At 42.4% G+C, this 26,307-nt stretch overlaps 1 protein-coding gene across 1 annotated transcript; it reads left to right on the forward strand.

Annotated features, from left to right (window-relative positions):
• Positions 1-8,069: 8,069 nt before the first annotated feature.
• Positions 8,070-25,216, forward strand: SGCB (sarcoglycan beta). The gene is made up of 6 exons (XM_053922296.2): positions 8,070-8,208; positions 13,542-13,751; positions 17,015-17,200; positions 17,828-18,019; positions 18,602-18,733; positions 22,024-25,216. The coding sequence occupies exons 1-6, from the start codon at positions 8,173-8,175 to the stop codon at positions 22,225-22,227; spliced, it is 960 nt and encodes a 319-aa protein (XP_053778271.1). The 5' UTR covers positions 8,070-8,172; the 3' UTR covers positions 22,228-25,216.
• The last annotated feature ends 1,091 nt before the right edge of the window (positions 25,217-26,307 follow it).

A 26,307-nucleotide genomic window follows, 5' to 3' on the forward strand; every position in this document is an offset into this window, starting at 1 on the left:
GTGCAATGTTGCTGCTGCTGCTGCTCCTCTGTCTCCTCCTGCTGCTCCTGCTGATGCTGCTGGCTGAAGGCGAGCGCGCCCCCTGCCACTGAGACTCCAGCCTGCGCCCGGGGCTGGAGGACGCCAAGACAACAAGCAGATGGCAGCTGTGCCAGACGGTCTCCAGTGTGAGATGGAGGGCCGGGGGTCAGCTGAAGGCCTCCCGTCTAGAAAAAGCAAAGGTTTTTTCTCCATAGAAGTTTTCGATTACGAAAAAAGCATGTTTGGCTCTTTTATTCTTTCTCTTCTCGGGCCTTTAAAAATTCATTTATAACACCTGGAGCTTACCTGTATGAAACCTGCTTTTGACTACAATTTCCACTCTTCCTCCTTCTACCTTTTGCAATGTTCACGGCCCACTGGGAGGGTACCCAAGTCAATAGATTTTAGTTCTCAGATGTTCACAAATTAGTGAATCCCTCAGGATTAGACAAGAATTGGTGGTACAATTTTAGAAACAGAGCACTTTAAATTCCATTTAGTAATTCTAGATTCTCTAATTGAGATTTTGTGAAAGTTCAGACTTGGCCTGACATTATTTCAAACAGGCACAGTAAGCCATATCAACAGTTTGAACTACTTCAGAAATGAAACCATTTCAACCATCGTTAAGCACTATGGAAGCCCATATTTTATTCACCATCCAATGATGTACTGATCGCAAATCATCCTTTTCTACTCATTAAAACAATAGGTGTGGAGCAGGGCCTCAGCTTCCTAAATATTTTAACTCGGTTCCATTTCCTTAGGTACTTGAAATTATATGAACTTCGCATATGTCCAAATACTGTAAAATTCAGAATTTTCACCACTTTTTGTTTCTATTTCTCTTAATTACAATGGTTTTACTGTCCTTTGATTAAAAAGCGATGCTCATTTCTGGGACCTGTGTTCCTACTATTTTCTATAGACCACAAAATAACTGTAAAAGTACATAACACATGTTATTTTATCATAGCAGAATAATTACTAAAGTAAAAAAAATCACAAAAATCCCATTAAATATTTATTAGATGCTCTTTTCCTTTAAAAATATATAAAGGAGGAGGAAGGGAATGGTGAAAAACCTCACAAATTTCTTAATTTGGAGCCAATTATTTCATATTTCAATAGGCAATTGGAATCTTGAATGATCCTATTTACATATTCATAAAAACAAATTAGAATATTATGTCAGATTAGGGATTAAATTGTCCTTGCTGTGGGCACTTTAACCTCTAATCCTTGGTTTCACCATCTCGAAGGAGGGATAATAGTTCTTACTTCATAGAATTATTATAGCAGACTATTCAGGTGAAGGACTTAGCACAGCACTTCGTATATACTGTGATTCATAAATGCTGTGATCACTATTACTACAAATGTGATTATTTTTAGCAAAAAAAATTAAGCTGGAAACACTCTAAATCTCAACAATAGGGTAATGGTTGAGGCAATCATTTAATGACAGTTGCAAAATAAAAATCTTATGATTGAAGAACATTTAGAATCTAGGAATTCTTACAATATTGGGTTGGCCAAAAAGTCCGGTTTTTTTTTTCCTGTAAATGGCTCTAGTAGCACTTAGTTGTCTTTAACTTCATTGGAAACAATTTTGTTAGAATGTATCATGACAGCTGTCATATCAGTGTGAATTTTTAAAAAACTTATGAAAATTGGTGAATTTTTATGTGGCTATTTTAATGTTGAAAATGGAAATATGCAACACTTTCAGCATATTATGTTTTATTATTTCAAGAAAGGTAAAAATGCAACTGAAATGCAAAAAAAAGAATTGTGCAGTGTACGGAGAATGTGCTGTGACTGATAGAACGTGTCAAATGGTTCCTGCTGGAGATTTCTCGCTGGATGATGCTCCACAGTCGGGTAGAACAGTTGACGCTGATTAATGTCTCAAGCTGAGACATTAATTGAGAACAATCACCATTCTACCATGCAGGAGATAACCAACATACTCAAAATATCCAGATCAATAAAGTTACTGGTGAAAATGAAGTACGTGTCTTTTATTTTAAGGAAAAAACTAAACAGACTTTTTGGCCAACCCAGTATCTTAGAGAAGTTGAAAGAACAACTACTGAATAGCAGGCAATATGGGCACTCTTGCTTTATCTCTGCCAATAGTGGCTTTTCATGACTTCACATAAATGTTTAGCCATGCTGAACTCATTTTTTTCCTATTTACATAATAAAAACATGGACTACATGAGTTCTAAGATCTCTTGCAGTTGTGACATTCTTTAATGGTAGTTGTTGTGTTTTTTAACATAGTGGTTAAAGTTCAGATTGAGCAAATCTTGCCCTTTCTTTCAATTTTTGGTTCACAGTTCTGTTCAAGTCAAGCCTTGATTCTGAGAGCATTAGTTAATCATCAAAACTTAAGCATCTTTCTTGAGTACAATTAGTTATTCCTGCAGGGTTGCTGGAATAACTAATATACCTTATCTCTGAGAAATAAACAAGGTGTTCCTCCATAGTTGCATTTTAAGTCAATTTAAACTCAGCTCAAATTGATAAAAATCTTCCCAACTCTCAACCCCTCAGAGCTGATCACTCTGATCTTTATGTTTTGTCTTTTAAGTTTCAGACATGTTAATACTGTTGTGATTATCACAAAATATTGTACTTATTTGTCTGCCTCTGATATAAGCTTGTGAACTTCTTGAAGAAAAGAGGCTTATTTAGCTCAATATCTCAGCACAGCAAGTAGGCCCTTTATAAAAGTTTGTGAAACTGAATTGTGACAAAAGGGGAAGAAAGGAAGGGAGGGAGGAATGATTGGCTCCTATGTATCTGATGTCACAATCCCCCTGAGTTTGAAGAAAGCAAATTTAATAGACAGCTGGTGTACTGTGGTATCATAATTCCATCACCTAGCCAGCAGCCGTTTGTTCTAGAGAAGTGTAATGTGTCAAACTCCTGGATGGAATAGGCTTTCTGAAAGTCCTTCGTCCTGTCCACTCTGAATTTTACCTACCTTGGTCAACTGGTTTGGGATTTTAAGAAGCCAACGAAAGATGAACAGAATCCACTCAGTGAAGTGAGAGCTGTGAATGCACTTTCATGCTTCACCAAACATAAATGTATGCAGTAAGCTGCAAGGTCATATGGCGGGATCCTTACCAGGATATCCGGTTCTTCCACACTAAGGACAGTGCGACCAAAGAATAATCTGTCCTGCTCTGGCCGGATGCTTCCCCAGGTGCCTGATTCTCTTCCGTGTGCGCCATGCTATTCTTGTCTGTATCGGGAGCTTGCTCCTTCAGCTCAGGGCCGACATTACTATTTGAAGAAAGTCTTTTAGCTTTGCTCGCCCACTTGCACAAAGTTTCCTTTAAATTCAGCTTTTAAGCGGGGGGGGGGGGGGGGGGGGGGGGTGTTGCTAAGGCACTTTCCTTGTAGGTAGCAAAACACTAGTTTGTCTGTAACCTGACTCTTTTCAGTTTACTAGCTTCAGTTGGTCCTTTTGTTCTTCGCCACACCAGAAGGGAAAGATTTTTTTAAAACCCACCCACGGGAGAAAGAAACTAAGTTGATTCTTGAACAAAGTTGTGGTTAGGGGTGCCAACCCCTGCAAAGTCGAAAATTTGCATATAACTTTCGACTTCCCCCCAAACTAAACTGCTAATAGCCTACTATTGACCAGTGCCTTGCCAATAACATAGAGAGTTGATTAACATATTTGTATGTTGTACCTATTACATACTGTATTATTACAATAAAGTAAGCCTGAGAAAAAATGTTAAGAAAATCATAAGGCAGAGAAAATAAATTTACAGTACTATATGTATTTATTGAAAAAAATCTGCATGTAAGTAGACCCACACAGTTCAAATCCATGTTCATGGGTCAACTGTAATTGGCAGGGATCTGAGCTGAAGGCAGCTTCTCCCACCAGACAGAAGCAGGGATGTTGTTCTCCGTGTAATAATAATAAGCATTCCAGCTGGTCCGATGGTGGTGGGTTATCAGAACTCAACTGAAGTTAGTGTCAACAATAAGCATTCCCTGCTCAGAGTAACAGTTCAGGATTTTTCTGGAGAATTACATCATACCCACTATTGACAAAACCACAAAACAAGAGGAAATTTTTTCATATATCACAACTGTATCACTTTAGCACCTAAATACACTATAGAACATTTGTAGCAAACAGTGATTACAAGGAAAACAAAATAGATGTAGTGGGATTTTTAGGGCCACAAGATAGCCCTCCTATTTCAAACCACGTTTCCATCATTACAGTTAGTTCAAAAAAGAAGGCGCTCTTGCCCTCTTTTTTTTTTTCAGCTCTGCCAGCCAAATACACGGCAAGCACTTGGCTCTGTGAAAATGGTCACTGAACAGGGAGCCTGGGACACAGTAAGCTGTTGAAAAAGTGCAATGGGCATGATTTATACTGTAAGATGCCCTTAAACTCCCCAGGGGAGGGACATGGAACAGCATGAGGGCAGTCCTAGGAGGAAGGATGTTGAAATAGATCTTTTCAGCACATTTCATAAACATTTACTAAATTTCTAATGTGACAGAAACGTCTGCCTTAATCATAAGACAAAATTATACTCAGGCCCTGCTCCCCAGGTCTCTCAGTCTGTCCAGGAGAGAGAGACACAACCACGGTTCAGTGTAACAAATTATATGAGTAAGCATAAAATTCTGTGGAAACTGACCCTCCCCTTACTTTCTCCTCCATCCCCCTGAAGAAAGGGTCAGAGAAAGTTAAAGAAAGTGATACAGAGAGCCAGTTCTGGAAGGACAGAGTTCACCAGGAAGAGGAGAGAAAATGGAACAGGCTGGACAAGAGGCATGAACTTGCATGAAGAGTCGGGGAATGCTGGATGCCAGTCCGATGGGCAGGAGGGTCACAGGAAAGACTGGAAACACAGTCCTGGGTTTGGCTATGATGGGTCTTACATATCAGGCTAAGAAAGTGATATTTATATTGTAGGCAACAGAGAAGCAGCAAAAATCTGTAAAGCGATAAATAGCATGTTCCGGTCTCTCTATCATACCATGTTGGAGGTTCTAGAGACTAACTTTGGAGGAGGCAGGACTGGATCCAGGAAGAACACTTAGAGGCACAGCGATGAGAGTTAACAAGATTCTTCTCCGGGGTAACACATGGTAAGCATTAGAGTGAACACATGTCAGAAACACTTAGGTTGATAATATTTTTTATTCTAAAGGAAAAAATTGATTCAATATTCACCCATCAAAGTTACTAAGTACATATTATATACTTTTCTCCAAATATGTTCAGGATTTGGAGCAACACAGGAATAGTAACACATTGCCCCTACTTTGAGTTTACCGTTTTCCCAGGAGCAAAGCATAGGCATGTGTAAAAGGTAAAATAATGTAAGATAGTGTTTTATTAGGTATCAAATGGGAGTCATTGGGAGTTAAAGGGGGGCGGCGCAATGACTGGCTGTAATTGTCAGGAGAAGGTGGGACTGAGGTTAGACCTTAAAGACTAATGGAATTTGGGGAAGGATAAATTTAAAGACAAGACAGATGGGCAAGTAAATAAATTTCAGCATAGCAGGATAAATGTGACAATCGAGACATGCTTGGGGATCGCAGAGAGGTGCACAGAAATCAGAAATTTGTGATGAGGAGAAAGATTAAAGGCTTTCCAGAAGACATTCCTTGAGCTGAGTTTTAGTAGAGAAGTAGGAGAATAGCTGGATAAAAAAGAGAAACATCCGCATATGCAAAGGCACAGAGACCTCAACAACCCGCTGTGTTCAGGCAGATAAATGCAAATATTGCTTGTGGCTGAAGTAAAGGATGAGTATGAGGGCCCTGGCCAGGTAGCTCAGTTGGTTAGAGCATCATCCCTCTACACCAAGGTGGAGGGTTTGATTCCCAGTGAGAGCATGTTTAAGGATTGACCAATAAATGCATAAATCAGTGAAACATCAGTTTGATGTTTCAGTCTCCTTCCCCTCTCTCTAAAAATCAATAAATGTTTTTTTTTTTTTTAAGAATTAGTTTGTGGAAGGGACAGGAAAAGAGGCTAAAAAGAGGTAGATAGAAACCACAAAAATAAAGGGCCTTATATACTAACATAAGGAGTGTAATTTTTATCATAAAAGGTACTAGAGGATTTTAAAGCTTCCAGGTGAGGAGTGACATGATCTGGTTCGTACTTTAGAAAAACCACACTAGAAATAGCATGGAATGACTTCGAGGTTTCTGACTGGATGGTGGTGTCACTCACGGAGTTCCTCAAGAGCAGATTGGGGAAAAACTATGAGTTCAGTTTTGGGATGTGCTGAGCTTGAAGTGTGAATTAGTTTCTTAAGGGCTGCTGTAATGAACTACCACACACTTGATGGTTTCGAACAACAGAGATATATTCTCTCACAGTTCTGAAAGCTAGAAGTCAGAAACCAGCAGGGATTGTTCCTTCTGGAAGCTCAGAGGGAGAGGCATCTGTTCGATGGCTCTCTCCCAGCTTCTGGTGACAAGTCTTCACATCCCCTGCCTTGTAGACACTTCGCCCCAATCTCTGCCTCTGTCTCCACATCATGCTCTCCTCTGTATGTGTCTCTGTCCGCTCCTCTTCTTTAAAGGACACCAGTCATTAGATTTAGGGCCCACTGGAATCCAGGGTGATTTATTGGGAGATCCTTAACAATTACATCTGCAAAGACCCTATTTCCAAATAACATCATTCACACAGGTACCTGGGTTGGACTTGTATAGGGGACACTATTCAACCACTATAAAGTGAATCAAGGGATAACTGTCTTCAAAACCTAACTACTACTCTCACCTTGGTTTGTACTTTTAACTGCTAATGATATGCAGCAGGCAAAAGGAAATGCAGAATTAAATATTCTTATATGATAGAAAGAGCAAAGACTTTAATCAGGTGAACCTAGGTTCCATCCTGGCTCTTTATTAGTCATAAATTTGGTTAGCCTTTTAACTTCTATGAGTCTTGATTTCTTCATTTGTAAAATGGGGATAATATGATTTATCCCATATGACTGTTGGGACAAATAAAGATGCATTGCCAGGTACACAGTACCTGAATATTATTATTCCAGAAAAAAAAGTTTGAAGATAATACATTTGGAAAAGACTACATTAGCCAAAGTCGTGGGAGAGAAGGGAAAAGTTTATGAGGGATTTATTATGCAACCGATTATCTATTTAAAATTCACAGCAATCCTCTGATGTAAAGTAGGTAGAGCAGTGAAATAATGGCTCCAGGCATCAAAAAGCAAAACTGATATAGTTCCTAGAGAAAGGTTTTGCCAGCTGGTCTCTTTGGTGCTTCCTGCTGAATCAGGCAACCCTAGGGCCCAAAGGTGCTTGTTAGAAGTGGTTTCAGCTACTGAGAAAGTTTTTTGCACCTTGGTTGCTATTGCCTTCACTGCATTTAAAAAAACCCAAACAACAACAACAACAAAAACCAAGAGGATCATTGGATCATACTGAGGACCATGAACATGGAATGTGTACTCAAGTGACTTGTGCATTTGGGTGCTTCTTCCTGGTGGGCAGCACATCTGTTAAATTAGGTTCCCTGGGATGTACAACCCCCAGTGCCACAGAAAAAAGCATGCGATTTTATAAGTCCTCCGAAGATAAGAAGCATCCCTGAATGGCTGTCTTCCTTGAGGACTCTTTGTTTTCAAGTTTTTAGCTGGCTAATTGGCGATTTCTTACCTCCTATTCACACTGTCACCCTGTCTTCGCCCACGTGTACTCCCGAAAATGTCCCTTTCCAGCTCAGCCCCGAGACTTAGGCCGAGGACGCCAGGACAATGTCCAAGCTGGAGACGGCACCAGCCCTGCAGACTGGAAAGGAGGGGAAAGGGAGAGGCGTGCACATGCCCTTTCGGGAGAATCCAGAAGTGGCCGGGTCACGAGGAATCCCCGTGTGCGTGAGAAAATGTGCCCGGGGCCACAGGCCCTGGTGCAGGGGGTGGCAGAGCTCGCGCTCGCAGCTGGGCGGGCTGCAAAGCCCACTAACATGCAGGGAAGCAAGAGAGCCGGGAGCGGGGAGGGGGGAGCGGCGAGTGGCGGGCAGTCCCTCCCCGCCTGCAGAGCGCAGGCGCAGGGGCTGGGGTGCAGAGGCGGCGCAGGGCTGGCGGTGGCGGCAGCGGGCGCGGGAAGATGGCGGCTGCGGCAGCTGCGGCAGCGGCCGAGCAGGTCTGTGAGCCCCGCCAGGGCAGGGGCTGGAGGGGCAAGCGCGCCCGGGCGCTGCCGCTGGGGCCGCTGTAGGGCTTGCTGGCGGGGGCAGGCGCGGGCTGCCAGGGGCCAGTGCTGCCGAGCGGGGCTTGGCAGGGTGGGGCGGGGCTGAGCGGGAGGAGCTGTCCACACCCGAGATGCTGGCGAGGGCCGCTCGGGGCCCCGGGCCCCAGAGCGGGGAGGGGAGCAAGTTGCTGCCCTGGGCCTTGCCTGGCTGACCCTCGGCTGGGGGAGCGGGGGTCGCTGTGCCGAGAGTCCGGAGGCGTCGTGGCAGCCGGAGCCTGCGCCAGGACGTGCCCTCCGGCTGCCAGGATGTGCCGGGTGGCCGGCGAAGATGCGGGTAAAAATAACCTCAGCCCCGGCGCCGCAGGCTCCCCTGACTGCAGCCAAGAAACAGTCAGCTGTCGCCGGTGTCTGCTGGCAGCCACTTCTTGTTTCTGCCGTCCCCTACAGGGACATGCAGACGTCCAGGCGGCGTCTCCGCTTTGGCTTTTGGAGCGTTAGTCACCAGTGTAAAACTGTCTCCTGTCCGACTGGTTTAAAATAATTTTTTAAGTGCTTTATCTAGTATTTCCTGATCTGCATTGTGATCTTGTAACTTAGAATAGCTTCAAAAGCTATTTTCCCCAAAATGCAAGAGAATATATATATATATGTAAATATATAAAATATATATATTCTCTTGCATTTACATCCATATACATATATGGATGTAACTATATGTACTTATAGTTACTAGGGTGATCTCTTATAACAAAAATAACTTTCATGGTCACTTTTTTCCCCTTTAACTGTTATTTCCCTTAGGAAAAAACCAACTATGGTGACATAGTTTCTTTTGAAAAAGTCCCATTCTTATGTATTGTTTAAAAAACACGAATCAAGTAACCAACATTCTGTTTGCAGAAAATCTTTTTTTTTTTTTTCTGGATAGATTTTCTTAGGTAATTAACTGCTTTCAGAGACCTATTAGATAGATGGATCCATGGATCCATCACCAAAAGAGTCATTCTAAGGGATATAAAACACAGAGGACACAAAATCTGCCCTCAGGGAGCTTAAAGTCAAATTGCCTAACAAATGCAGAACAATCAGCAAAAGACAACAGGCAAGCTACACGTTGTAACAGTAGAATAGAGTGGAGTAGACGGAAGAAAAGGAGGGGAGTGGAGGGGAGAGGTGAAAGGAGACAAAGCTTGGAATTGTTGAGATTAAAATTGTTCTTCGAAGTTCCTGATTTCCCTCCTAATTTATCAGCTTCTGTTTTAAATAGTTCTTTTTGAGTCAATCACCTATTGATGTTCTTGAGGTTCCACCCAGATTTTATTCTTGCTTTACACATAAACCAGCATCCCTCCATCTCCACTTCAAAGTTAATGCATTTATCTCTCTATCCCTGAATTTAACTGAATTTTCCATGGGCCGTTCAAACTCAAAATGTTCAAAACTGGATTGTACTATATTTACTATTAAAAGGGCTCCAACCATTCATTCTCCTGGTTAACCTCACCAGAAACTTGGGATCTGGGCCGGCTTCGGGGTGCTCAGAAGGGACCCGTATTTTGTCTAATGCCGTGCTGTCCCAGGCTTGGCATTTGAAGGAAGAACCCCATGTTGCCTTCTTTCCTTCAGATCCCACTGACTATGCAGCAGGCCCCACTTGGGAGTGACCTCAGGCCCCATTCGGTCTCATCCACATCCAGTCCTTCACCAGGCCCTGTCAGTCCTGCCTCTTACCGCCTCTGCCCAATCTTCTTCTCATGTCCGATGCCAAAGCTCCGCCAGGCCCTCATTTGGGACTGTTAGAGAAACCTGCTGTTGATGTCTTCAACTCTCAACTCTTCTATTCCAGTTCTCTTTTGGGGTTGATTTTGCTATAATGCAAATCTGATTGTATCACTAACATATTTTAAATTTTTGGTAAAATTTGGTAATATTTAAATTTTCCCCATCACCCTAAAGATAAAGTCCATTGTTCTTGACATGGTGCTTACGTCCATTCATTTACTGGCCTCTGACAACATCTCTGACCTCATTTTTCCCCACTCAGGTACTTATCCTGTTCCCCACCCACTTAAAGCCACGAAACTAGTTTGCCCAGAGATACTTGTTGCCAGAATTTCCATGCTGTTCCCTCTGCCTGGAATCCCTTTCCTTGCACTGTTGCCTGGCTAACACCTGTTCATCTGATTCAAGATTCAACTGAAACCCCAAATTGTCTTAAAAACCTTCAGCTGATACCCCTGCTCACTACGTAGAATTGCATTCCTCGCGCGTACCCTTTCGGTATCCTGTGCACTGCCTCACTATGGCATTTACTCCCCAGGTTGACCTGCAGTTGGTTCTGGCCTTGTCTGTCTACCCTGCTTGCTTGCAAAATAGGTGCTATACCTTGCTCATCTTGGCAGTCTGAGCGTCTGGCACAAGTGCATCTAATGAGTATAATACTGTGCACGAGCTGGCAGAGAAGAGTAAAGAATGCATCCAGCAGGGGGGAATTTTGCCCTGCCCTCCTTCATGTAGACTGTATTCAAACTCGCTAAGACTTAAATTGCCCACCTCTCAGCCCCGTCACAAGTGTCTGTGCAAATGAGAAGAAAGCTCACCTCTCTCAAGGTACTTTACGACGCTCGGGGGAAACTATCAAGATGCGCGTGCCACGCTAACACGCCTGCAGTCCGTGCACCTCACAGATGTTGCACCGCCCGCAGCTATACGACCCACACAACTGCGTCGGAGTTCCGCTTTGTGAAAAAAATCTGCCGAGTAGATTCACTCATCTTCTACCAGGCCTTCCTCACTACTTCGTGGGATTTTACGATTTTCACCTGCCACATTACTCACCGTGATTATTCCTGTCTTTTCCCACAAGCCATCAAGCACCCTGCTACTCCTGACATGAGACGGCCTTGCCTTTGACAATCTCAGGAAAAAGAAGAATGTTCGCCCTTCCTTGCGCGAACCATTGCAGTGACAGGGAGCCCAGCCTTGACGACTGCTCTTTCTCCTGTACTAGGTCACTTTCCTGCTCCTGTGGGTGGCATTCCCCGCATTACCCCGCTCTACTCTGAGCGCTCTGGTCTGCCTCTCAGCATGTTTCCCCCTAGCCATCAACCATGCAAGTCCTCCCCCAAGCTGGGGGAGGGAGAAAGGGTACTGAGTCAAAAGAAGCACTGTTTTCCTCTGACGGTACATAATTCTTTGGATATAATCTTCTTTCTTTCCTCTTCTTCTGGACTCGAAAATAGATGTATACATGCTGGCATCTTTTCCAGGCTATTCCCTATTTACCAATTTGCTATATGAAGTTCATGTTTGAAAGTTACAGAGGCACTTCCTACAAAATCAAGTTCAGCAACACTGTACATCTCGGATTTTCTTACCATTTATTGTATTTCTTATTTTTCCTTTGTTCCTGCACATGTAGTTGCCCAGTACTACGTCTCATAGATTTAACTTACCTCGAGGCTGAGGGCTCTCAGACCTGTATCTCTAGTCCTGATGACCTAATACACCGCCACATCCTTCCTGCTGCCTTTGAGTCCCGTGGTCATTTCTCATTCAGTTCAAATGCAACATGTCGTACCTCCTCCTCCTTCATTCCGCATATTGAGCTAGTCACCATTTAGTAAACATGAGACTCTTTTTCTTAACATGGCTACAGGTTCAGTTGACTTTTCTCTTGAAGTATATTTTTTATCTATCCTGTCTCATCCCACCCTAGTTTAGGACTGCATTACCACAAACCTCTATTCCTGCAACATCTGAACAGCCTACTTCATGGTAGTCACTTTTCTAGCTCTCCTACAAATGCTCCCGCGTGCAGCACCCTGAAACATGTCGTTCTTGTTCCGAAACTTCCAATGACTCCCAAATAAACAGACTAGCATTTGTGCCCAGCAGTCCCAGAACGCTCACAAGCTGCCCTTCTTTTCCTGCTTTATTCTCCCTAAATTGCCAGACCCCACCAGCCCCCTCCCGCTGGTTTCCCTGACAACTCCAAGCCACCCTGTCTCTCCTCCCATCAAACTCCACACCATGTAGTGTCTATGGCATAGACAAGAGACTCTATCCTATTGGTTTGGGCACCTGAACATAGAGAATACTGTACCGCATTACTGGTTTACGTGCCCTAGTCACATTTATAATGTCTAGGGGGTGAGGGTCCTGTCCCGTGTTTCTTTTGCTTTCCCATTTATGGTATTGGTGTTTAAGCATAAAGTGCTTCCTAAATGCCCACTCAGTAAATGCATTTTCTCAGGGCTCTAAAGCACAGGTAAGTTGGGCCGTGTCCATTTCTACCCGTTCCCTTTGTGTTTGTGTTGTGTTATGCAACCGTAGTCCACGTCAGGGTCTCGGACTTTTTGGTCCCAGGTCCTCTTTAAACTCTTAAAACTTACTGAGGATCCCTAAGAGCTTCTGTTTACACAGGTTACATCCATTGATAGTTACCATATTAGAAATTAAAACTGAAAAAAGTTTTAGCACAGGAATACACAAAGCACCGTTTCTCTCGCTGTGGGAGCAGTGATGTCGTGACAGGTGGGCGCGGAGCCTGGGCAAGGCTCCCCTGTGCATTCATGAGAGGAGAGTGAAAAAGGAAGTCACATCTTAGTGTTATTATGGAAATAGTTTTTACCCTCCGGACCCCTGAGGGGGTTCAGAGCACCCCTCCAGGACTCCCCAGCCCATACTTTAAAAACTGCTCTTCTAGGGTAATGTTAACTTTAGCCAATTTTTAGCTTTGATAAATAACAAAGTCTACCGCCTTTCCAAATTCTTTTCATGTAAATGAAAGTATATAAAATTAAAAATAATGTATAAAGGACCCATGGACAAAGACAAAGGGGGGAAGGATTGAGGGTGGGAAATGGGAGTGGGTGCGGTGGGGGAAAGTAGTGGTGGGAAAATGGAGACAACTGTACTTGAAACAATAAAAAATATTAAAATACTACTACTAATAAATTAGTAATAAAGAAGATTACCCACTATAGGATGTGCATGTCCACTCTTCCCCCAAATGAGCTAACCGTACACTTTAGTAAAGTAGAACAATTCAAAGCAAAGAGTGGAAATGAGCTATCAAATGGTCACACTGAAAGTTCTCTACCCCCTTCTAACACGGTGATTAATGTCCATGCTTGGCGCACGAGACCCAACACGACTTGAAGTGTGTTAGTGGAAAATACATCACTGACCAAGTCAGCTTTCTTTGGTTACGAATATGCACTTAATAAGTGACTGTGTATCAAAGAGAGCGAGTATCTGTTCCAACATGTCGTACTTTGTTTTAGCAAAGTTCCAACGGTCCTGTAAAGAAGTCCATGCGTGAGAAGGCTGTGGAGAGAAGGAATGTCAATAAGGAGCACAACAGTAACTTTAAAGCCGGCTATATTCCAATCGATGAGGATCGCCTCCACAAAACGGGCTTGAGAGGGAGAAAGGGCAACCTGGCCGTCTGCGTGATTGTCCTCTTGTTCGTCCTGGCCGTCATCAACCTAACTGTGAGTGTGGAGCCGGGCCGCTGCTTTTAGTTACACGGGGAGTTTTCTCCTGTCTGCCAGTGAAATCGTGGGCTTTGTTCCTATACTGCCTTCTGGGACCCTCTTCCTCCCTGCTCTTCTAAACGTGTATCTCACATTGAGTGTGTGTATGTGTGTGTTAGCACACTCATGCTGCCCTGTATTCGTTGTCTTTAAAAACAAATGTGTTCATGGATTCTTACCTTTAAAGGTCTTTTAAAAGGTTAGAATCAACTCAATAGAAGAGACCTTTGCCAAGATGATTTCATTGCTTCACCTCCTGAAAAATATAATCCTTTCTCCTTTCGTTCAGTTTTTCCCACATTCAATCTTGTCTTTCCAGCTAGATTTTTAAAGTTGTAAACCCTTGGATGGCAATGAGGGGTGATATTTTATAGGCTTAAATCTCTGTTGTCCAAGCTGAAAGCATGGGGTATGCTACCTTCCACTAAAGTGCTGGGACGTGGCATGTTGCCTTTTTCAAAGATACTTGCTTTTTTATGGAAGAGCACATTTAATCCAGCTTATAACTCTCTGAGGGTTACATTTTCAGAGAGTGATTATTGGTATACCTAAGACTTTGAACATGGACTTCAGCAGTTCTAAGGTGATTTCATTTATTTTTTTACTTCTAAGACTTTCACGCCAGTCCTTTGTGTTTACATAGAACTAAAACTCTAATTCTTTACTTAAAAAGAGCTGGTACTATAAATAGCTTACTAGGAGCACATATTCCAAAACTATTTTATTTTGTTAATTTATCTTATTGGAAACTTTTGATTAAGGTGACAGATTAAAGACATTTTCATTCCATTTCTCTCTAAAAAAGCTCATCCCTGGTAAAACATCAATATCTTCCAAGAAATATCTTGGAAGAAAGTGGGAGGCAACTGAAACCCTAAAGCATAATGTATGGAGACAAAAAGGAGGGGGAGCAACAGCAAAGAACTTATCAGAGGAGAGAAACTGCTGAGTGTGCTGGGGAGGGGTGGCAGGGTGTGCTGGGGAAAGTGCCTTGCAGAATCCTGAGAAGCTTCAGGAATGAGCAGTACCAGAACTTTGAAAAGCAAGGGGGAGGTGAGAATTGAAAACAGAGTTTGCTTGAAAAATCTGTAGAAGGAGCCGTGAGATCCCTGGCCTTCCTCTCCCTTCCAGCCAGCAGTCATACAACCCTCCTAACCCCACACAAGAAAACACTGAAGCAGAGAGGGTTCCTACTGCCTGAGGCTACCCCACTGAGGGGCGCAGGGGTGGGCTTCCACACAGAAGGCTGGGAAGTCTGAATCCTGAGTACTGAGATTCCCTTCCCAGGCCCCCTCACCCTCATCCTCCACCTCCAGCTTCCTGGCACCAAGCTGATATATATCCCCTGGGCAAGAGATTAAGCTCCTTCTCTGGAGAACCTGAAACACCTAGAGGAAAGAGGTGAAGATGCTGACTCTTGGCAGGTCCCAGTGAAAAAGCCACAGGGAGCCTCAGTCACAGGCCCTGCCCACATAGAGAACCTTCTGTGGACTTTCTGCAACCTCACTGTTAATTATGAACACTGAGCCTCCAGGGATCAATATATATTTTTGGAAAGTTCCCAGAACTGCAAAATGATAGAGATAAAAAAACATCCAAACCATGGGGAAAGTAGGAATGCAAGAAGATAAACAAATCATAGAAGACTTAAAAAAAAAACCACCTAAAATCAGTATCTTCAGAGAAAAGAGGATATTGCATCCATGAAACAAGGATTACATGCCATTAAAAAAGCGATTAAAGAATAAGGAACTCATAGAACTAGATAGATAGGTAGATAGATAGATCGATAAATAGGTAGATACTGGAAGACAAAGAAAAGGAACTCTTCCATAAAGTTTAACAACATTAAAGAATTAATCCAGGAACTGTAGCATTCTGTTAATAGGTGTTTCAGAAAGAGAGAAGAGGGAACACACTGGGGAGGAAGTTTTCAAATAAGTAAGCTAAGGAAACTTCCTAGAACATATTGAAAGTACCATCCTGGGTCCAGCATAACACGTAGAAAAGACTCATGCCGAGGCCATCGATTTGAAACCGAACCAGGAATAAAGGGAAGATCCTGAAGTCCCCCAGAGGAAAAAGAAACAGGTTATGTGTAAAGAATAGAACATCACAGTGGCGTCAGACCTGTCGAAAGCAGCACTGGAAACTAGAAGGTAAGTAAGCAAGGACCTTCAAAATTTGGAGAGAAAACAGTTTCAAATCTAGAAACGTACACAAAGCTAGTCTATCGTCAGATGCAAGGGATTATAGACTTTCTAGACATGAACATTCTCAAAAACTTTTACTTCACATACATTCTTTCTAAGGAAGCCATGGGAGGATGTGCTCTACTGAAAGGGGGTACCAAAGCAAGAACGCTGAAGGCAAGGATACAGGAAACAGGGTATATCTGCAGGGAGAAGGACAACAGGAAGTTCCGGTGCGAAAGTGGGGGAAAAGCTCTGACCACAGCTGTGCAGCAGACCCCCGAGTGAAGTCCAGATCGCAGCCAGAAGACAGGGGCCCCCGAGAGAAAGAGCACTCATAGGTTCTCCGAGAGGTTTGGACTTCTAGACCATTCTATTGAGAGACATTTGGCAAAAATGTTGGAGGGTTTGAAACGATTTAGTCAGATTTTCAAAGACACTAAGCAAATGGAGGGGAGACTGTTACCCTCTGAGAGAGATGCGGCACCGGAAAGCAACTGCTGTCACGGTGCAGTGCTCGGCTTAGCAGGGGATGACACTTACATGGTCACAGGGGAAAATACTAAACGTGGCTTCAGCCAAAATCCGAGATTGAACTTGGAGGAGAAGAAATAGAAAGGAGCTAAAATTCTCACCTGTTACAATAGAAAATTAATAGGTAAAACCTAAAATTGATGAGAGAAGAAATGATACACAATATTGTTTTAAAAGATGAAGATAAGTTCCAGGCAAAATTGATAACATAGCTGAAAGGGGTTGTCCCTGGATGAGAGACGGAGGGGTGGAAGAAATAAACTGCTCTTTCTCTGTTACAGACCTGGCAGCGGTCTTGACGTTCAGGTATGTGTGGGGAACCTCCTGGTAGACGTTCAACGGTCTTGTCTATAAGTGGAAAACCCACTGATAAGTTCATCTCATGCTGAAACACCTTAAGAAGTTTTAACCTTGGGTAGTTACCTTTCCAGGTGTGTTTTCCAGTCCTGCTCCGTGTTTGCGGCCTACTGACAGCGGGCTTGTGTCCCTTTTCAGATAACCCTCGTCATCTGGGCGGTGATCCGCATCGGCCCCAACGGCTGCGACAGCATGGAGTTTCACGAAAGTGGCCTGCTTCGGTTTAAGCAAGTGTCCGACATGGGGGTCATACACCCTCTCTATAAGAGCACGGTCGGGGGAAGGCGGAATGAGAACTTGGTCATCACTGGCAACAACCAGCCTGTGAGTCTCCACATTTAACTGAGGGGCATTAGATAAAGATTCTTCGTAAAAAAACTAATTTGATTATTGCAAATGGATATTTTCCTTTAGAGAAAAATCCATAATATATTTAATGTTATTGTTGGTTTTACAGTTTATTAATGTTAGATGTTTTCTTAGTACTCTAGATTTTGTTCACGGTCGCTCGTTCTGTGATAGATATAATTACTATAGGAATACATAGTTTACTCCTTTCTTCTGTATACAGAAAAACCACTTTAAAAAGTACCTTCCCAGGTTAAAACACCCTCTACTTTCTGGGAGTCTAGAAGGGAATGTGCCGATTCACCCAGCGGCAGCCCCTGCCCACTGGCGGCTGTGGCGCAGGTTTTTAACTGCCCAGAACCTCAAGGAGGTTCCCTCCTCCCTGTGCTCCGCGCCCCACGTACTCGTGCAGGGCAGTGGAGCAAAAAGTCTGTAAGCCCCGCTTTCGGGAATCTTTCTCCCAGGTGGGTGGAGGGGACAGACAGATGCAGTTAAAATTATTTGAAATTAGTCTGTTATTGTAGAGTGTTCTTATAATGTCTTGGTGAGTTTTGGGTCCAGTGTTCTTTGAAAACATATTCACAATAAAGTGTTTTTCTGAAGATTGTTTTTCAGCAAGGGACAACAAAGCTCAGTGTAGAAAAGAACAAAACTTCCATTACAAGTGACATTGGTATGCAGTTTTTTGACCCAAGGACTCAAAATATTTTATTCAGCACAGACTATGAAACTCATGAGTTTCATTTGCCAAGTGGAGTGAAAAGTCTGAATGTCCAAAAAGCATCTACGGAAAGGGTATGATTTATTTTCTTTGCTTTATTAATGGGAGGGAATTACTGTCTAATGCAGCTATTTTCAACCTTTTCATCTCATGGCACACAAAAACTAATTATTGAAATTAAGCAGCACACCAAAAAGATATATTTTTTGCCAGTCTGACAGAAAATATAGGCATACCTTTGATTCAGTCACACGGGATGGTTTTGGTCGTGTTGGCTGTTGTCATTTTTTTATTTGACGACTTGAGGGAAAAGAAGTCAGTGCCCCTGACTAAATCAGGTATTGCATGCTTTTAAAATTCTTGTGGCGCTCCAGTTGAAAATTGCTGGTCTAAATGTACAGAGTGGGAGGGGACTTTTACTGTTTCATAGTGGCTCGAAAGAAACTCCAGAACAGTGGAAAGGATGAGTTCTAGATGCGCCGTTACCTCGCTTGCGTGGTCGTTATCAAGTCCTCTCTTTCCCTAGCGTCTGTAAATCATGAATAAAAACATTCGCCCTGCGTGTTTCCTGGGTGAAACTCCTATTCCTCTATCTCTGATAGTAATTCTCACTTTAATTTAGAAACTCTTTTCACTACTTTTTTTTTAATTTTCAGATTACCAGCAATGCTACTAGTGATTTAAATATAAAAGTCGATGGACGTGCTATAGTGCGTGGAAATGAAGGAGTGTTCATTATGGGAAAAACCATTGAATTTCACATGGGTGGCAACATGGAGTTAAAAGCAGTGAGTATTTTTAAAGAATTTTAAGAGAATGATTAGATTCTTGGGTACATAAATCTGTATGTGAAACAGTGTGCAATTATTAAAAATGGTATTGTAGTATATTTTTTGATATGGAAAGATGTTCAAAATGGGTTGTGAAGTGAAAGTTACAAAATAATTTGTGAAATAACTCATTTTTATTTTGTGGAACATATGTATGTTTATAAAATCTGGAAGGGCATGCCACATGTCAACAATGGTTAGCTATGGGTAGCAGGATAACAGATGACTTCTATTTTTATTTTTATTTTATTTCTGCTTGCCTGTAATTTTCTTTTTAAAGAGTTTACATGATGATACCTGTATTATTTTAAAATACAAAAACAACAACAAAAAACTTTCAAAAGAGAATTCTGGAATACCAAAGTAAGAATACATTCTGTGAAGTTGTTTCGTTTATTTTCAATTAAAGATTTTCATATCCCACCCCGGCTTGTGTGGGTCAGTGGATTGAGTGCCAGCCTACGAACCAAAGGGTCGCCAGTTCGATTCCCAGTCAGGGCACATGCCTGGGTTGCAGGCCCAGTTCCCAGTAGGGGGCACACAAGAGGCAACCACACATTGATGTTTCTCCCTCTCTCTTTCTACGTCCTGTCTCCTCTCTCTAAAAATAAATAAATAAAATATTTTAAAAAGATTTTTCATATCCCTTCCTGGATTTTATATCCAGTGATATGAAAATTAGCAAATGTATAAAATGTAATTTTATTTATATACCTGTTATTAAATTCTAAATGGAAAAGATTTTGCTTGTATTCTAGCTTTTGAAAAGTGAGATTTTCTTTGTGCTTCACAGATTATATCTGAATTTTAATAGGTACGTGTTTCATGTAAGGGAGCCATGAGTCTAAGAAAGTTCTACCTGCTCATAATCCTGGTCAAAGTATGTTTATTCAGAGTGTCTTTTGGCACCTGCTATATGCTACTTAATTAAATCTAATTAATATTTTTTTTACCAAGCATTAATTACAAAAATGAACTTAAACCAAAGGGCTTTTATATAATTCTTTCCTCTATTTAAATTTTACAGTTCTTAGAAAAAATACACTTTAAAAAATTAAGTCCTTTCACTTTCATAAACTGCTTTTCCTCCCTAAAGTACATATGTCAATCTCTAAATAAAAAAATTAACATAAAATTTGATTCTTGTCAGAAATTCAGTCGCAATACTTACCATTTTTTACATACACTGTAGTAAGAGACCGTTCTTCTGAGAAAATAGAGTTGGATGGTCCCAGGGCAGGGCAGCTGTTGTTCTCTACATTGGAAACTCAAAGAAGCAACAGACGGGATAGATTTGTACCTAGCCATTGGCAAGCTGCCTAAATCTTTCCTCTGTTCCTCCTGGAAATTCTACCTGTTGTTAATGTGACAAATATTAAAATACTTTGAAATGCACTTATACACATATCAGTTTTTCCATAGTTAAATAAATAGAAGTCAGTATTGAAAAGATAATTTTCTTTGTGATTCAGTTAATATTAGTGGTTATTTTTAAGTGTATAGCTAATCATTAGAGTTTTATCAAAGTGCTTTAAAAAAAACTGGTGTAGCAATGTAAAGAAAATAATATTAAATGACCACAAGATGGCAGCGTTGGAACAAAATTGGAAAATTCATCACAATTCTATTTAGTCCATAAACTATCCTTCCTGGTCAATGGGCTATCTCCATTACTTCATAACCACCTTTTCTCATTGCTTTAAATGTCCGCTATAGGCTTGTGAGTCTCAGATTTGGAATTTCTGCTTTTATCTCTCCTTTGAACTAAGATTCACATATCCAACTATCTTCTTACCTTCCCCACTTTAATATTTAATAGGCATCTCAAACTCGGCAATACTAAAATCTTCATATCTTCCCTCCCCACACATTCATGTCTCTCAGGGTTCCCAGGTGGTTCCTATCAGCCCATCATCAAAGCCTTCGGGCTCCGCTGCCACCACAGCCACCCACCACCGTGGTGTAAACCCCAGCAGTTTCCTGCCTGTGCTGCTGGAACAGCCTCCTAAGTGGTCCCTGCTTCCTCTTTCACCCCTGCAGTCAGTTCTCTGTACAGCATGCAGAGTGATCCTCTTTGAAAGGTCACATCACTTCCCTACTCAGAGCCCCCCAAATGGCTTCCCCTCCGGTTCAGAATGAAATCTGAAGTCCATTCACTGGCCTTACTCGTCTGGCCCCTACTTATTTCTTTGACTCATCCCTTAGCAGTCTACCCCCACACTCCCTCTGCTTCAGCCACACTGGCCTCCTGCTTGTTCCTGAGCCCCAGGCACATCTTCACCGTGGCGCCTTGGGGTGTGCCGTTTCCTCTGCCCAGAGTGCCCTTCCCTGGTCCCCACGTGGCTTTCTCCTTCACGGGACCCAGTTTCTGTGGGACAGGGGCCTTATCAGAGAGGCCTTCCCTGACCACGCTGTGTAAAGTAGAGCCCCCGCCTGGGCACCCGCTCTCTACTTGCCCTGACTTACTTTCTCCGATGATGCCCGGTTGTGTTCCTGTGCAGGTATATATTATCTGCCCCCGCGCCCACTTAAATGTCAGCGATTGAAGACTTGGGCTTTGCCTGTCTGTTGACTGCTGTGCCCCAGCACCTAGAATAAATAGTGTCTACCATGTAGTAGACATTTCATAATTATTTGTTGCACAAATGTAAGGAAAAGGAAAAAGAGGAAAGAAGGGAGAGAGAGGCTTCGGAGCGCCTACAAAGAAAGGGCCTGCAGTTCAAGGATGTTCCTGGCCCAGCGGGACTGCGGAGGGGACCCTGCGGGCAGTTTCCGAGGAGGAGTGCCTGGTCTTCGGAATGCCCTGGTTTGAATCTTCATTCATGGTGTTGCAAAAGCACTGGAAATTAAAGTTAATTGTCTCTGGAAGAAAATGTTTTTTCTTACCATCATCAGAAACTTATCAATCAGTAACTTTGTTAACACTCTCTTACACAGTAAATAAAAGGGTCTGAGACTTTATCAATAATAATAGCCATATTATGCACTTAGGAATTTTGATGTGATTTTAGCTAACTCACAGGAGAAGGAAACTGTTACAAGTGTATTGGTAAACATTATGAACTATTACTAAGAGGTGACTAATCTTGACATCAGTATTGTTTCCTTCGTCGTTGTTTTGGTTATGAGTTCACTCTTTCTTACTGCCTTCTTTTCTTGTTAATATTCCCGTAAGTTTTGTTTATTAAATTTGTTGTATTCACATTTGTGGAGGTAAACAACTTGTATTATTATTATTCTCCCAACAGGAAAACAGCATCATCCTCAATGGAACTGTGATGGTCAGCACGACCCGCCTGCCGAGCGCCTCCAGCGGGGACCAGTTTGCTGCGGGCGAGTGGGTGCGCTACAAGCTGTGCGTGTGCGCCGACGGCACTCTCTTCAAAGTCCAGGTGACCTCCCAGAACACGGGCTGCCGGGTCTCAGACAGCCCCTGTGGAGACACCCGTTAAAGGGCCAGAGAGGTCCTCGGCGTGTTCATGTCGTGACTGGACTTTTGTAAGAGTATGCATGCGATTATGTTTTTACCGAGTCTGTGATAACTGGTGATTATTTCATCTGCAGAGCACTACTGCACCTATTACATGATCTCCATACTTAAAATATTCTCAGAAAGCCTAAACTCGCGTACCTTTCATCGAGTTGCACTGATCTTCAAGTTATAGTTTGCCAAGATAATTATCAGAAGGGAATCAAAATTAATCTTTTAAAAAGTGTTCTTAAAATTCCACCATTTCTTGAGCAAAAGGGCTGGAGCAGTGGTTCGGCCTCACTGTAAACCAGCCGTCGGTACCCAGTGGGCGTAGGCGCACTCCCCACGTTTAACAGGTACACCGTCAGTATGTGTTACACACTCTGTGTTTCGGTTTCTAAGGGGAAAGACAGGTTTGTAGCGCATTGACTTTCAGCCGTATTCTCTCACGCAAGTGAAGTCATTAAAGAACTTCACGGATGTGCGATAGGAAGAAACTGTGGTTCCTTAGCTTTGCACTAGGATGAAATACTCTAACAGAATGTTTACGTGGTAAATATTAATAAATGTTAAGTGTTCACAGTGTGGCAGGAGTTAAAAGACCATCCCAGCTTTAACGTTCCGACAGTGAGGATAGCTGTCACTTGCTAAGCGTCTGAGACACCCTCGGCATTGTCCTAGGCATCGCGTGTGGTGGCCGTCATTCTCTCCAGAGCTCTGCAAGTAGGCGTCCTTAGCCCAGTTGTACCATTAGCCAACAGAGGGTCAGAAAGTTAAGAAACTTGCCTGATGTCACATAGAAAATAGCGGAGTTGGGATTCAAACCTAGATGTACCTGCCTCCAAACACCTTGTTATTTTCACTATCTGCAGTAGTTTTAATTATTTAAAACTGTACGAGATCAACAAAGACTAATTTAAATTTGCAGATAAGAATCAAACAAAGTAGGTATGCATACTCTAGTTAAAAAACTCAATCAATCTCGTGTCAAAAAAAAAAGTGGCCTATCCCTGTCAGATTTTAAACTATCCTAAGCCAATTCCAAAACTATATCAGACATAGGGAGGTCAAATGGGCCTAGTGATGCATTAACCCGTTTCTGACTGATGGGCGTGCTCACTGGCATACCTCAGCTGGGGGAAAGAGTTGCCCAAATATTTACACCCTCAGCCCTCAGGACAACACAGTGAGAGGTGGGGAGCCCGTGGCCCCAGGCAAGTCCGCTGGCCAGGAATGGCCTGGTGGGTTCACCCCGGCGTGCGCCATAAAAATGCTACCTTTTTAACCATGCCATGCCTTGAGAACAGTTGGGAAGCACCGGACTAAAAGGGTGCTCGTGCAGAAAGTAACACAAGTAATTTTTGAGTATGAGAATTGATCTCTCTGCTGTGATGTCACCATCCCATTGTAATGATTTGCCACCCTCCAATCAGTGATTTTCAGCGTCTTTTGTACTGACTTGAAGGAACACTCTGGTGTTATAGGACAGGCACGGTGTCAGGGACAGACTGCAGAGCGGTTTGCCGTGGGAAGCGGTGTGGTCGAGCGCGTGCCCAGCCTGCACTCGGGCGGAACAGCTCCCTGTCGTGGTCGCCTGGAACTGTGCCGACGGGAGAGTCCAACACGCAGTTTGCATTCAGTGTGGCCACAGTGCTCTCTGACAGGAAAACCCAGAGCCTTAGGGGTCGCAAAGTGTTCTGAAGTGTACCAAGACGGAGACCAACGTGCTGAGTCATAAAGCGCCCTTTTTGCACGGAGACCGACGTGCAAAAGCGCCCTTTTTTAAATGAAGATGAGTGAAATTGATGACCTCTGAGTGTTACTAGTTGCAGCGATATTCAGAACCTATTCTAATATATTCAGTATCATTTAATATCTGAATGATATTCAGAAAAAATTCATTGAAATTTTCTTTTAGATGTCCAGTATACTTTTAAATTTCACATTCGTTACTTGTCTGCTCTATTTAGATTTGTTTTGAATATTTCTTTATTTTTTACAAAAACTACAGAACACTATGTTACAACACATATTTATTGAATGTAATTCATGAAATAATCTATTTTTACTTCTCTTTGAGAGATACTTGTGTTCTTGATACATTTCCAGTAAGTGCTTTTAACACGAGAGGATACTTTCACGTTTTCATAGAACTGATTGTTAGGGTAACAGATAAAGTATTTGAGGACACTTTGAAGTTCGTCTTTGCCTTTTCCCTGAAATGTAGACGTGGAAAATTCACAGGAAAGCAGACTGAGAACAAACCATCTATTTTACCTGTGACTTCTTCTGTGAAACAGTGAAGCTTCCACTACTCATTCTCACCACCAGGTGGTATTTTTCTACAGACTGAAATGTTAACCTTTCTCTCGGTGCCAGTCGTCCCTCCCCTACACTGAGCACAGAGGTGATGAGCCACAGGCTGGGGGAGGTAGATGACAAAGACAGGATCCCAGGTGACGGGGGGCAGGCACACCCCTGTTTGAATCAGGGCGGCACTTTAGAAGTGGGTTACAGTGGTCACAGGGACACTTGAGATTAAAGCAAGATGCTTTAGCCACTGTCCAATGAGCATGTGGGAAAATGCAAAACAACACAGGTGGGGACTGCCGGCATATGGTCTGTAATACTGAAAATATAGCTGTTTGTATTCTTTGTACATTATAATAAAACAAGTTTTGTGCAGTAGCTCTGATGATCAAAGGTGGGAGTTCTACCCAGTTTCGAATGAGTGTTCTTAAGAGGGTAAGAATGTTCTGGTGCTAAATCTGCCAAAAAAAAGAGACCATTGATATGCCGATAATTTTAGTAATCTTTTAAAAAGTGCTGAGGAGGCAAAGATTACAAATTATGTCATACAAAAATAAACCAATAAATCTGATACAGATGGCTAACTTGGAGTTTCAGTTAATTCAATTTGTAGTAACTATTAATGACCACTGTTTACAATAAAGATTCTTTCAATTGTTTGCTGTTAATTTTTTACTAAAATACGAGCAGGTTTTTATTTAATCATACAAAACATGATGGATTTAAATATAGCTTGAGAATGAGACACCATCAATATTAACGTAATCCCTCTGGAATTCTAGAGCTCAAATTTAGAACTTGTGCGTCCCTACCTACCCTCTGCACATTGCAGAAGGCCTTTCTCCCTCTGGTGGCCATTCTCTGGGCGTCCCAGGGAAATATGCACGCTGTCACCGTGGCAAGAGGCCAGAGCCGGGTGGTGAAAGGGTGAACGTTTGCCACAAGGCAGGCTCCCTGGGCAGGTGGGTGGAGCCTCACAGGCTCAGGTCTAACATTCCCACCTGACTTGCTCCAGATAGAGCCCCATGTGGAAACTACCTAAAGATAAGGTATGCCTTAGAAACAGTGTTACCGCTGTGTTCTTTCCACATCTTACCAAAAACAGCCTCTCCTGTTTTTTTCTTCTAATTGTTCTCACTTACCTTCCTTTTACTTCCTGTTTCTTCTACTGCCTTCTTCCTCTGTCACTGACACCCATATACACCCAGTATTTCCAATTGCTTCCTCATACTTCAGCTTGAATACGTCCATTGGAAGGATTATATTTTACCTGTTTTCAATTTCCCCATAAAATTTTCCTGAAGTTCCGAGGGCTTCTTACCTAATACATGTAAGCTTATATGAGTATATATCATTTTTCTTTACTAGCTTTTACTTTAGAACATAAGTTTATCACTACCTGTTTTGAACTCAAATGTATTAGTTAATGTATAGATCCCTTCAACTTAGAAAGAACCAGGTCAGTGAAAATCTTTAACTTACGTCCCCTTAAGAATAAGTATTTTTAACCCCATTTCTCTTCAATACTGCAAAGTAATGTACCTATGAATTACTGTGTTTTTGGTCTCTGATATTATTATGTTAACTTGGTGGTGTACAGTTGCATGTAAAATGATTGCAGCTTTCAATTATAGAAATGATATCTTTCCAGCAAGAAATTAATTCAATTTCTGGTATTGTGTAAGAGCCACACTATAAAAATAGTCACTTCTGCACCCTGCAGGGCATCTTTGCAGTTCGTGGCTGTGTA

Source organism: Desmodus rotundus, chromosome 4 (assembly GCF_022682495.2).
Source record: "Desmodus rotundus isolate HL8 chromosome 4, HLdesRot8A.1, whole genome shotgun sequence".
Lineage (NCBI taxonomy): Eukaryota > Metazoa > Chordata > Mammalia > Chiroptera > Phyllostomidae > Desmodus > Desmodus rotundus.